General features: G+C 43.0%; 1 protein-coding gene across 4 annotated transcripts in view; it reads right to left on the reverse strand.

The window, feature by feature from the left end:
• LOC147436264 (ketose-bisphosphate aldolase class-II family protein) overlaps window positions 1-12,685 on the reverse strand; it is a 221,722-nt gene extending 209,037 nt beyond the window's left edge. For 2 of the 4 annotated variants that reach the window (XM_086489194.1, XM_086489193.1), the window contains exons 1-7: window positions 12,439-12,597; window positions 12,233-12,308; window positions 10,545-10,616; window positions 10,371-10,451; window positions 10,117-10,181; window positions 9,978-10,032; window positions 8,856-8,904 (exon numbers count right to left, since the gene is read on the reverse strand). In XM_086489194.1, the coding sequence (XP_086345320.1) occupies window positions 8,856-8,904; window positions 9,978-10,032; window positions 10,117-10,181; window positions 10,371-10,451; window positions 10,545-10,616; window positions 12,233-12,308; window positions 12,439-12,540 (500 nt within the window). In that variant the 5' untranslated portion in view covers window positions 12,541-12,597. The other 2 variants (XM_086489196.1, XM_086489195.1) reach the window with 2 other exon arrangements.
• Window positions 12,686-13,434: the final 749 nt, after the last annotated feature.

The following is a 13,434-nucleotide window of genomic DNA, read 5'->3' on the forward strand; positions in this document are numbered from 1 at the left end:
AACTGAAGCTCGGGGGTGGTCGGGAGGTTCGAGCTCCGTACAACGGGAAGTGCGCCCATATTCAATTGCTCTGTTGTATCAAAACTCTACAAAGATTCATCAATACAAAGATCTCTTTCTCTATCTTTTGCTGTCGATCTCTATTATTCGGTTCCTGTGACAGGTGAGGACGCTCGATGGCTCCTCTGCCAACTACGGCGGCTTACTTTGAGGGGTAACCACGTGGGTAGAAGGGGGCGGCTGAGAAACAGTGCTCACTGCTATCAAGTTGAGCTTGGGAAAGGCAAACTCGTTCTGGCTTTGACTTGAGTTCGAAGCCGTGGATGCACGAAGTTTAGGGCAATCCTTACTGTAGTGATCCTTCGTTTCAGGGCAATGACGACAAGGAGGGGACCCTTCTGGCACGGGGCATTTGCTTTGGTAATGCCCATATTCCCCGCATCTGTAGCATAAAATGGGCCGATTCAAAGGGCGAGTCGAAAGGCGAGGTGGTCCTTGCTCCTGGTGCAGTGAGTTGGAGGTGGAGGCATAGAAGCTTTGAGGTGATGAGGGAGCAAGGGTATGATAAAAGCTCTGAGACGGAAAAGTACTTGGCATACCTTGCATAGGAGGGGCTGTCAGCAAAGGTGGCATATGGTGTGGATGGCCACAAGGCGAAACCATATTGGATGCAGGTGCTGGCCCTTGTTGAAGAGTAGGACCAAGACTTTGCTGTATTTGTCGCAATCCCTTGAGGTAGTAACAGTCCTTGTCCTCATGTCCAGATTTTTCACAGAAGTGGCAGTAAACCCGAAGGGGACAGTCCTGTGGAGGATGTCCAGGAGAGCGACAAGAGCTGCACCATACCATAGCTTTAGTCTCCTGCTGAGACCGAAGCTCTTCTAGTTCTCTCTTGATTTGATCCAAAGCCTCAAGGTGCGATGGTTTCTCTTGTCTCAGACATTGATTTCTCTTCTTGGAGGGTGCGTTGTAGTTTGAGGGCTTCGAGTTCCCTGCGCAAGGAAGTCAAAGGATCAGCAGGACTACCTTCCGAGAACACAGAGGGAGTATCTATGTGAGGAGAGTTGTTGAACAGCTTCCTAGCCCCCTCTATTCTAGTAGCAGCTGCGATGAATTCCTCTAGAGTGGCATCAGGTCGGAGGCTCTCCCAGAGTTTTTGCTGAGAGGTTTTTGGAAGCGCCTTCTCCACCCACTTCTTAACCATGAATTCACCGGGTTGCTGGGGAAGCTTGGCAACTAGAGACTTGGTTTTGGACATAAGCTCCGCAAAAGTCTCCTCTGGCTGGAGCACCATGTTGGCCAACTCATCCAACACTTTCTCTTGGTAGTCGCCCGGCCTGAAAGCTGCACAGAACTGTTGTCTTAAGTCTGCCCAAGTTGCAAAATGATTCTCTGCAAACTGGCTGTACCATTTGTCTGCTAAGCCGTCCAAGGTGGATGGAAAAAGTACCAGATAAGCATCTTCCTTGTTAAGACCACGTCCTCTAGAGAGAGATACGAACCTCCGTGCATGGTCGTCCGCATCTTTCGAGGAGAGTCCTTTGAAGATGGGAAACTTGATGTTTACCTTGGCCAATACGCTAGCCAACGCCTCCATGGCCCCTTGTTGAGCCTGTTGCTCAATAGCCTGCTGTAGCAGAATAGGAGAGCTTTACTGGAGAAGGTGATCTGGAAGATGTGGAACCAGATGAAGGAATGGGGAATGAAGGAATGGGGGATGTCGTATGTGGAGGTAAGGTTGATGAGGTTAATGGACTTCTACTAGATACCATAGGGCGTCTTCTGTTATAGTGCTTCAGAGGGCTCAGTATTGCGCTTTGACGCTCAACTAACCGCCTTGTATATATCATGCAGTGAAGAGTGAACACCACACGTCTAACACAGAACAAGTGAGGATAGTGACTAGACCACCTGGTCCAGGACCAGTGACTAGACCACCTAGCTGGCAAGACGAGGAGGGTTGGACCAGGGCAAGGACTAGACCAGGACCAAAGACCAAGGATCAGGGACGAGGACTAGGACTCGGACCAGGGCGAGAGAGGACCAGACTTGCAGACTATCTACACAGTGTAAGCAAGTGTGCAGAGCCAGGTAACAACCGATTAGCTTCACGATTTTATCTCCACAAGAGTGAGACTTCCTTTGAGTCCCACCGTGATCGCCAAAATGAAAGCACCTGTAGCGCGGATAATGTGTCGTGCTCTCTACAGTGGGTAGTCCTCAGTGCAATGTGCGTGACAATCTCACTCCAACAAACTGAATCTCCCTCAAACAGACTGAACAGGAAGGAACAATAGACGTCAACAGAGCTCGCAGAGACACAACAGTAGACCAGAACATATGACTCGACTATCTCAAAGACTGATACAGACTCTGGCGTGGCAGCACACTCAGCTCCAGCCCAGGACTCACATGTACAATGGGGGTGTCGAGGCTCAGATGTGCCGGGATGGTGAAGACGTGCTCTGTGTAAAGACCCACTCTAGACGACTACATACAAGATAATTCTACCAAACGCTACTACTCATATATATCACCATAAAGAGCCACCAACGGCTCATAAATGTCAGCCATGTGGTGACCTGGCCACGAGGTCCACTAGACCACCGTCAATAGGTACCTTGCCACGTGTCACTCCCGAGACCAGAGGGTCCGTCCAGTGTGAACCAGACCAAGTGCAACCAACTGTCCAACTATCTGTCCTGTGAAGTGACACTGTAGCCCTGCTACACAAACTCGGCCATTATGAAGCTTAGCACTAAAAGAAGCATTAAATCAGAAAAATTATCATGATGTACTCCTCGAGTAGTCAGTTTTACACCCATAGACTAAGAGCTCCATCCCGTCATCATCATCACCTTTCCAACATCAATGTACTACATCAACAAGTTGTGACAACTACCCTCACATATGATGTACTTGTCCTACAGGTCAGCTTTGACCTCCAAAGGAAGTTAAGTACTTAGCCAGGCCTATTGGGATAGCAATAGATCATGCCCTCCTCACGTTTACCGTCGCATTCCGGTTCAGCACAGCTGGACTAGCACAGACATCTACACATACCCGATACACTATTACTTCTTCGGAGTCTGATTCCGTCTACATAGATGGCATCTACAGACGCTTTTGTACACAGGATCCGGGGAGACCTCTAGGGGAGCTCACATATATATTGACAGACACTACAGGATGCAGCAGCAGAGGCATACCCACACACTGAGCCTGGGCAACGACGACGTTATGGGAGCATACCCCAAAATAGCTTGTAAGACAAAGGAATGCAGAGAGACTAGAGCCCAGCTTCAGAGGGAGGTACTTCTAGGAATCATTACTCACAGGCAGTCACGGATTGCTTCTCGGTGTTTTGTATGACGAAAGAAGAGGGCGTTTCTGGCTTGAATAGAGCAGGATTTATATCAGTTGTTTTTGAGCCACGATTCAGGCGAGGCATGGCAACTCTTCCATGAGCACTCTCTCCCACCAGTCATCACTTCTACGGAGGTATGGAGTCAATATGCATCATCTCTCTACACAGTCTCAAGGCAACCACCTCTTCCAGATCCGCTAGAGCCATTCCCACACACATCTACTTTCTTTACCGCCGAGATGCTAAAGAAATCCATTGACAAGAAGAAGACTAGGAGAGCATATTATCACGATGGCCTCGTAGCAGAGCATTTTATACATGCGAAAGATTTGCTTGCTGAGCTTCTAGCAGTGATGTTCAACCGTGCCATGTGCGAGGGCCTACCTAATACTTGGGAGTTTGTCCACTATCGTACCTATCTTCAAGTCAGGGGACCCTTTGGAGCCTGGGAACTATCGCACTATCATGATTGGACACACATTGGCACGGTTGTACGCATCCATCCTTGAGCAGCAGTTGAGTAGATGTGCAGAGAGAGAGGGTGTACGAGCAATAGGACAGGCGGGTTTTAGGAGAGGTTTCTCTACTCTTGATCATATTCTGACACTCGGAGCCATTATTGAGGATTGAGATCACGTGGGAGACAGCTCTATTGTTGCTTTGTGGACTTCCGCAAAGCTTTCGATACAGTGCCCAAAGCTAGATTGATGCGCAGACTGCACGAGATGGGGGTACCCAAAGAGTTGATCTGGGGGATCAATGCTCTATACAAGTTAGTAGTGGGGCATGTACGCACTCTAGAGGAGATTTCTCATTTGGTTCACTCCACTATTGGGGTGAAACAGGGTTGCCCGCTATCCCCTACACTATTTGGCATGTATGTGGATGAAATTGCTGACTACATTGAGAGGGATGGTGATAGAGGAGCACAGTTGGCAAGGACACGGATCCCACTATTGTTATATGCTGATGATATCGTGTTGATTTCTAACTCCCCGGAGGGAATGCAATGTAATTTAGATGTTTTGTACACATTTGATGACGATAGTGGATTGTCTATTAACCTGGAGAAAACCAAGGTTATGGTGTTTAACACCACACCACAGTGGGCTAGGAGGTCAGCACCCACTTTTACATATGGCCAAGAGACGATGGAGTATACAAATGAAACACGTATCTTCGGGTAGTCTTCAGTGGACCGGTGTTTTCCTTGAGGAGAGCAACAGAGACTAGATTGACGAGAGATAATGTAGCTTTGGGAGGATTGGAGAAGATGTGTTTGCAGGTTCACTTTCACGAACCTCGAACAAAGCTGTGGCTTTTTGACGCTCTAGTGGCTTTAGCTATGCTTTATGGGCTCAGATTTGGAGACTCTCAATAGACCACCATGGAAGATCTTGTAGCACTGATGGATGGAGATCTGCGGAGAGGCCTCTAGTCTCTATGATCTCTCGGCTGATTCAGGCTAAGGCCTCGATGCCACATGAGATTATTTGAGCCGGACTAGCTGCCCCCCCCCTCTCATAGTAGAGGCCCTTACTAGATCAGTTTCCTTCATACATCATTTATGGGACCTCTTGGAGACAGATATGCTCAGCTAGCCCTTGAGTCATCCCAACAACTAGCGCTACAGGGGGACACAGCAAGCTGGTATGGGTAGATAACATCATGGTTTGAATCACATGGCTTCAACATGGATAGACTGCCCCCATTCTAGTACTCCTTGGATGCACCCTCCCTTTCTCTTACACGGACAGAAATCACTAGACTTGTACGTCAGGATTTGATTCAGCTAGATACCAGAAGCACATGGATACAGCCAGTACAAGAGTTGGGCACGAAGATGGCTTTCTATAGAGAGCATCTTCTCCAACTAACAAAAGATGGATATGTGATCTAACCGGCCTATATGGACACTGATTTATCCTATGGGATACAATTTGCTATTGGTCAAATGTGAACATCATCACATCAGCTAGAGATTGAGACTGGCAGATTAGGAGAGTACCAGCACAAGCCAGGATATGCCAATTGTCTCATATAGAGCCAGAGACAGAGTTACATCACATTTGTCATTGTCCGGTATCAGTGTGACATAAAAACGCGTTTCATGCAGATGAAACCCCGAAACCTATGAAACGCTTTGCCGAAACGCATGAAACGCACATGCATTTTTTATGAAACGTTTAAAATTGGGGATTTTTTTCCAGAAACTTTGTTCAATAGAAGTACTTTGCTAAATGAATCAATGATGCATCAGTTATGATTCATGAAACTAGTGGTTGTGTTTTAACTTTCATCAATACTAAACATCTCTTTAATCGTGCTCGCTTGAAGTCGCTTCTAAGCAGTGAGAACGTCTCTCTCTCTCTCTCTCTCTCTCTCTCTCTCTCTCTCTCTCTCTCTCTCTCTCTCTCTCTCTCGTGGACATTGAAGTCTAGAGTCATGTGTATACATATTTATCATATTTTATTAATATATAATTTAATGTCGTTTATGAAGCCTGTTTCATGTTTTTGACGCTATGAAACGAAACGTTTCAAAACCTCGAAACCCCGAAACGACCGAAACCCCGAAACGACCGAAACCACGAAACGTTTCATGTCACACTGTCCGGTATACTAGGAGATACGAGGCCGCTTACACTGTCTGTTCACAGAGGGCTTTGGACCGCTTGCTAGAGTCATGAGATATCAGGATCAAAGATGCCTCGGGTTGTTTTTGCTAGAGCTACGCAGACACAGGGAGAGTCACTTGAGGAGACCAAGCAGTGGGAGACATTTACAGAGGGAGATCACTCACTTCTTTAGATCAGGGACTCAGCAGCCAGATGAACATGCCTCACAACAGAGTTCATAACCCACTTATACCCAAGGTATATTAGTGAACAGAGCCACTGAGCTCAGGAGAGCTAGGCGCCCACATCTACGAGGGCGACCACGACATCGACGGAGGCTTCACCAAAGGATCAGGACTATTCTAGCACGATATGGGAGACGCCCAATACAATTATTTACAGAGGTGGACATTGACGAAGCTCTTCAACGACAATTGCAATACTTTCTCAAACAACGCCCAATGCCGGGCATTGACGATGATGATGATGATTTTAGTCTTTAGTCTTTCACTTTACTTCATTTTATTTTTGTACCCAGCAATTGGATTAGATCCACAAGGATTGTATCAGTTTGGTCTCATGGGTCATTTTGGCCTTTTGAAGACGTTTTAATATAAATTTCGTTTCATTTCTCTCTCTCTCTCTCTCTCTCTCTCTCTCTCTCTCTCTCTCACACACACACACACACACATATATATATATACCCACATCATAAGTTTGGACCCCTCTCTCTCACTGTTTTAAGGGTTTCGCCACCACTATTTTGCTATTTTTTAGGGTTTTGACACTTTTGTTTTTCGTTTTTAGGGTTCAGTAGTCTTTTACAGTGTTTTAAGGTTTTGAAACTGTTTTTTATCCTGTAAGACCCAATCATTTTTCTTGAACGTTAAGTCCCTTTTGTGATTATCAGCAACACTTTTTGTCTTTGTTGAGAGATGGATATAGCCTCCTTAATCTTTTGGAAAGATTCTTGGAGGTCATGGCTATACTCATCAGCAGCGAAGATCTTCCCATGTACTTTAAGTAGCAAGGGACATTTAGGTCTTCCCTCTATGATCTCAAAAGGTGCCTTTCCCGTAGTAGTATTAACAGTATTATTGTACGCATACTCTACAAGGGGTAAGTACTTCTCCCATTGTGAGCGTTAATCTACTTCTGTAGCATAAGTCTTTAGTAGATCGAGAATAGTAAGATTGGCTATCTCACTTTGGCTATCCGTTTGTGGGTGATAGGCCGAAGAGAAATTCAATCTTATACCTAGATTTTCAAAGAGACCTTTCCAGATATTTCTGATCGTTTTAGGATCTCTATCTGACACGATGCATGTTGGCAATCCATGGTATTTGAAAATCTGAGATATGAAGAGGGTTGCCATTTGGTGTGCCTTAATAGTCTTTTTGACAGGAATAAAGTGTGCTTGCTTGCTAAACCTGTCGACTATTGTCTATATTCCCGTAATACCATGAATAGACTTGGGTAATCCAAAGATAAAATCCATGGATATACTCTCCCATGGTGAATTAGAGATTGGCAATGGCTGGAGTAATCCAGGCTGCTTCCCTTTATCATACTTTGTCTTTTGGCATACCACACATACTCTTGTATGTCCAGTTTCATAGGGAGACACATGGGATTCATACATGACTTTCTCACGAAGGGAGTGGGTAACACATAGCCTATTGCCATGGAGAAGATAACCATCCTGCAAGGTGAATGGTTCTTCTTTCTTCCTTAATGCAAGGGCTAACATTATGTCTCTAAAGTCGGGGTCAGTAGCATACTCGTCTATCATAAAAGATAGATCATTGTGACTTGCTATAGACACCGCATTAACTCTTGGTTGTCGTGATTATGCTTACCAGCAATGTCAGCAATATGAAAATAAAATTGCGAAACGATTGGTAACAAGGTGGGTGTCGGTGCAGCATCCCTCAGACCTGACCGCCTCAAGGCTTGAATAATCTCATTGCCTCATTCCAATTTCCCTCAAGGCTTGAAGGGAAAAAACAGTAGATTAAATGACTATGACTGAAATGTCTCTACCTTATTATAAGGGTGTCTTCACTTGGCATGCCACTTGCCAGCTCATTCACTCTTTGAAGAGTATAAAAGAAGTTTGATGCCATGTACCAAAGACGAAAATCTTGATTATCAACCTAAGACATGAAGTTCAAGTAGCTAAGTTCCAAGTTAGCAAGTACAAGCCACCGCCCATTCAGTGGAATAGATTAGAGTGTAAATGTGTCTTTTGTAAAGGATGATTCTTTCAGTATTAATTATCTGGTCTCTAGCATCCATAGAGAATTGTAGCCCATATGCAATTTTTTTACCTAACAAAACGTGGAACACAAACTTTTTACTGCTGAGTGCTTTCACTCACAATTTGTCTAGAAAATCAAGAACCCCTACTAAAGAGCTATTTTTGTTTGTTGATTGTTTGACGAGAGGCAGGCAAGTTTTTATTGGCATATGTATACATTATAAGCCTCAAAATGCAGCAACAAGACATAAATTTTTTCCTCTTTTGAAGATCAAAATTTGATTAGGAATTTCCTCTTAAAATATTTAAGTGTATCTAAGGTGATTAGGAAAAGGGTTTATGTTAGAAAAGCTCAAAATTGGTAAGAACACATTTACAAGAGAAAATTTTGATAATACTGTTGAAAACCCATGTAAGTTTCTCAAAAAAGAACCACTTTAAAGACACAAAATATAAGTAGAGGGAACTTCTTGATAACCCTTAATTGCATGTGATGTGCAACATTTTTCAAAAAGTGTGGTACTTATCTTCTAGTCTCAATGAGCAAAGGACCATACTCAAAGACTAAAAGATAAAGTTTGTTGCATGAAAGGCACATGGCATATACATACCTGGCTCCACCTAGATCCCCTTTAACTAGGACCAAGTCATCACACATGGCTGTTGGTGAAAAACACAATATATTGTTAATTAATTATTCAAATAAAAGAGGAAATACATAAAGATGCAAGCATGTTCCCTTTCAAAGAAATTGCAATTATTTTAAAATGCAAAGCACTTTTGCGATTGGTTTCATTTTATCAGTTTTCAACAATTTCTAGCAGGCCATTGCACAATTGCACCACCCATTTAGTTATCTTTACATATGTAGGCAAGTCTCTTACTACATCAATATTGGACACTCATAAAGGATTAGGCATGACTCATAATACCCATAACAACAAAAAAGAGGACGATATAATCATCAGTCCCCTATCATTTGTAATATTGACTATAAAGTATGACATGAATATTACCGTCTCCAGAGCTAAGTATTGGGTGGAGATAGGTATCGCATATGCTCCCCTCACACACACACACACACACACACACACACACACACACACACACACGTACGCATTACACCCCACAAAAAAAAAAATTGGGTAATACTTATATCGCTGGTGGTGAATCTCAAGATGAGGGAAAACTCACAAAGAAAATAATATACAGAGTAAAATCCTGCACTCAAACCATGAAGGAAAGGGTCAAGGCAATGAACCAAAAGCTGTCAAAAAACAGCTCTAGTGTCTGCTGAGAGATGTCTCAAATGGTATATGAGAAGTGTAACGACAGTCAACCGAAAAAAGTGAAAAGGTCTTTTGGTGTTTGAAGGAACAAAAGATCAATCCTAAAATTCCCAATAGACCACAAATCCCAATAATTGACCCAGGTGAAGAAGATGGTAGCATCCATACAAGGATAGGACAGCATGGCAAACAGTTAGAACCACTTCCCAAAGCAAAGAGAAGGGAATCTGACACAAAGGCAACTCGAAATTAGAGAAAGTAATGCCCAAGAGGAAGGACAGAACCAAAGCACGTGCATCAATCTCCTCCTCATGTCGTCGACAACATGGACATCGTGCATCTGATGACCTTCAGAGTGCCATATCCTAGAATTTCCGCCTTTCCAATTGATAACCTTATACTACAGAGTTTCCTTTCTTTAAATCAGTAAAGAAGAAGTATTACCTGACAGTACAGGCTGTGTCTTTTCAAGCGCTTTTTCATTGCCAGATGCCAATATCTGGAAAGGGGCAAGGAGAAGACCTTGACATTTGAATGTTCTACTAAGAGATGCAATACAGCATGCAGCAAATTTATAACTTACCTTCAGCTTCGAATCTGAACCCACAGATGCGTAGAAATCCACCAGCAGTAGCCCTCTTTTCTCTTCTGTTTAGGATCATGGCAGTTTTGAGCACAGAAAATTTAAAGTCTTAGATATGATTTTGTCTTCTCATAAACCATCTTTTGGTGTTCATAAGTGGAAATAGAAGAAAACATGTCATTCCAACCGTCCAGCTTGCTCAATTAACAGGTGAAGAAACAGTTTACTTGATTACGTATTTAGCATAAACATGCCTGTAAGCCTTTTATCAAGCTTCACAAGATAAGAGGGTAGAACTGCTCCAGATAAAACAATGATAGTCCCCTCCACAATGACTGCAACATAAAACTGATCATATGTTAAATGATCAAAAAACAAAAGCTCTATTGGAAAACTAGATAATAACCATTTCTGAAACAGTGACCTGCCTGAGAGAGCACCGACAAGAGCCGCCTCAAACTGCTGCAGGTCCCTAACAGCCAAACAAATAACGGATGCACCTATACAATAAAAAGAACTGCAAATTCAGTGGCTCCTAGCCTCCTACAGTCCATTCAATTTCCATTATCCATTATAAATCTATAGAGTCTGAGATATTGTTAAAGAAAATTATTTTCCATTTCCATTATAGATTTATAGAGTCTGAGATATTGTTAGAGATAATTATTTTCCACTATTATTGTGTGAACAAGAGACAGGTCAAAAAATAAAATAAAGTTTCACAACACCACTTTTTAGCCGTCAAATGGTAGGTGCAGAATAATGAGGGTATAAAGATCCAATGAACAAAAGATTATTCTTTTTCTCGAAAAGCATTATTGTCTTGTACGAAAGAACAGCCTTTATTTATTGCCAAAAGGAATTTTAAGTGTTTAAGACACCATATTTATTGTGCAATATATGGTATGTTTTAGCACTGTATTGTTTGTACTATACCCTATAGAACAAAATATATGATGCTAAAACATACCTTGGAATTTTCTTGGGCACGGGACAATGAATACGGTTATTTTAACACTTCAAATTTCTTCTGAGAAATAAAAAAGGAAGAGGCTTCTTAGAAGCCTGAACCACCTTAACACCATCAACACATAAAGATGAAAAGAAATATCAATGGCGAGCGTCGCCACACACACTAGAGGGTATGTTGCACTAGCGATGCTAGAGCGTCATTGCCACTAGGCACACTTTCACGAGCCCCGCACAAAGGGGTGGCTATTTGAGTCTTTGACACCCTAGTTACCCCTGCCATGATGTATGCATCAGCAATTTGGGCATTTGGACTTACAACTTCATGGAGGACACACATTGAGAGGCCACAATTCATGATGATCTCCCCCATCATCCGCAGCAAACCCACCATCCCACATGAAATTATCAGACCCATATTAGTGGAGGCTTTCATTCAAACAGTTCAAAGATTGAGAGAACCACCACAAGACAGGCTCTCATACTATTCTAGAGGATGGCTCCATTCAATGACCAAGATATATGGACACATATACGCCACATAGTGCTAGAGTGGCGATTGGACAGCTCAGAGTCTCATCTCACAAACTAAAGCTTGAGGTTGGGCACGCAGCACATATTCACAAAGATTTAAAGACATGCAGGGTATGTGGACGTGGGATGGAGGACAAGGAGCACTATGTATGTAGAAATCCAGCATATAAGAACTATTGTGTCATAGAAAAAGAAGAAGAAGAAGAAGGTGCTGCTTACTTTTGCTATTCCGATGATGATTTTCTTTTAAACACAACTCATAAAAATCCAGCCCATGTGGCACAAGCCTACCTCAGCTGCGAGGTCATCTACCATCTCTCACAAATTTCTATGCAATGGGAACATGTACTCTTTTTTTTGTAAAAATCTACGAAGCTAGTTTTCTCTCTATTGTCATTTCATCCCATTCTTACAACACCGCTATGTACAGGATTTCTTTGGACATCTCAACATCAAATTGCCATGCAATTGAAAGATCAAACATTAGTGAATTTTCTCAGACACATACGCTCCTCCTTCAACAAGATCAGTCTTGCCTATTGTACATGACCATCCTACAAATCTGTAAGCATAGTTGTTTGCAATTCTAGAACAAGAAAACAAAACGGCATACCTTGAGTTGCCTCCTTGGGGCTGTTACAAAGCGAAAGATTTGAATCCTTATGATCAGCTTCCGGCACTGCTGTGGTCTGCAAAACCAGAATTGAGCAAAATTTGGTGACCAAAATACAGCGAAGCAAATACAATGGCACTCCATGTTGCAAACATCACCTCTCTCTCTCTCTCTCTCTCTCTCTCTCTCCACGTTCAAAGCATTACACTACAAAGCCGAACGTGAAAGCCGCATTGAGAGAGCTTATTAGCCAGGAGGCAGCCGAGAGAGCCATCGCTTATGAATCCTACTGTCTCGGAAGGTGCCATTGCAAGCTCGCTGCAAGTAAAATCGAGGCTACAGGGGAGCTACACGTTGCTTTTACGGTGTTTCTCACCTTTGCAGTAAAAGCAGAAAAGCCCAGGCCGGTTTGCATGCGGGCCAGCCTCAGACCCGGTGTCCTTTTTTTTTTTAACGTAGGTAATTGCACGGGAAAGGACACGTGACTCTGCCAAAATGGACAAGCACAACGCTCTCCTGAGTCCTATGTGAAGTTTGAACCCCCTCTTATGTTCTTCAGTTGTGTAGGAGAGACCTGGCTCAATTGCTAGTATAACTTCATGCATGGTAGTATTTAGGTTGCGCAAGAAATCGTGTGCAAGAGCATGCGGCTATTGTGGCGCAAGGCGATTCCTTGAAAAGAAAAAGTGCAAAGCTTTGGGCCCACCTAACAAAACATGCCCTGGTCCCTCACCCCCTCATAAACAAAACTCTTTCATGCATTTTGTTTGCGTGAAACGCATTGGAGCCTTTGATCTCTTAACCTCACAAGCTAGGCTTTCCATTGCAAGTAACTTTCAACCATGTAGTTGAACATGATTCGTTGAATATTTGCATCAATTTTTGTATTGGTTTATTTTTCCCACAAGCGTGAATGGAAAGACTATGGAAAAGGTGTGAAATAAATATGGAAAAGGTGTGAGATGGATATGGAAGCGATGTGATGTGACTCATTGCAATCTAAACTCGATTGCTCCTTTGTTACAAATCTCTAGAAAGGTGGCCTTGTTGGGCTGAAGGCACTAGCCAAGGCGAATTGTGAATTTTATTTAGTGATAACCTTGTGTTCAATGTATGGCATTAGGTAGTAGATCACCAAAAAATGATTTGGGCTACAAGTAAAGTGCCAAAATGTGGTTAAAAGAAAACTTAAAGTTTTGAAT

Source organism: Adiantum capillus-veneris, chromosome 18 (genome assembly GCF_014529385.1).
Source record: "Adiantum capillus-veneris isolate H3 chromosome 18, ASM1452938v2, whole genome shotgun sequence".
In the NCBI taxonomy this organism is placed as follows: domain Eukaryota; kingdom Viridiplantae; phylum Streptophyta; class Polypodiopsida; order Polypodiales; family Pteridaceae; genus Adiantum; species Adiantum capillus-veneris.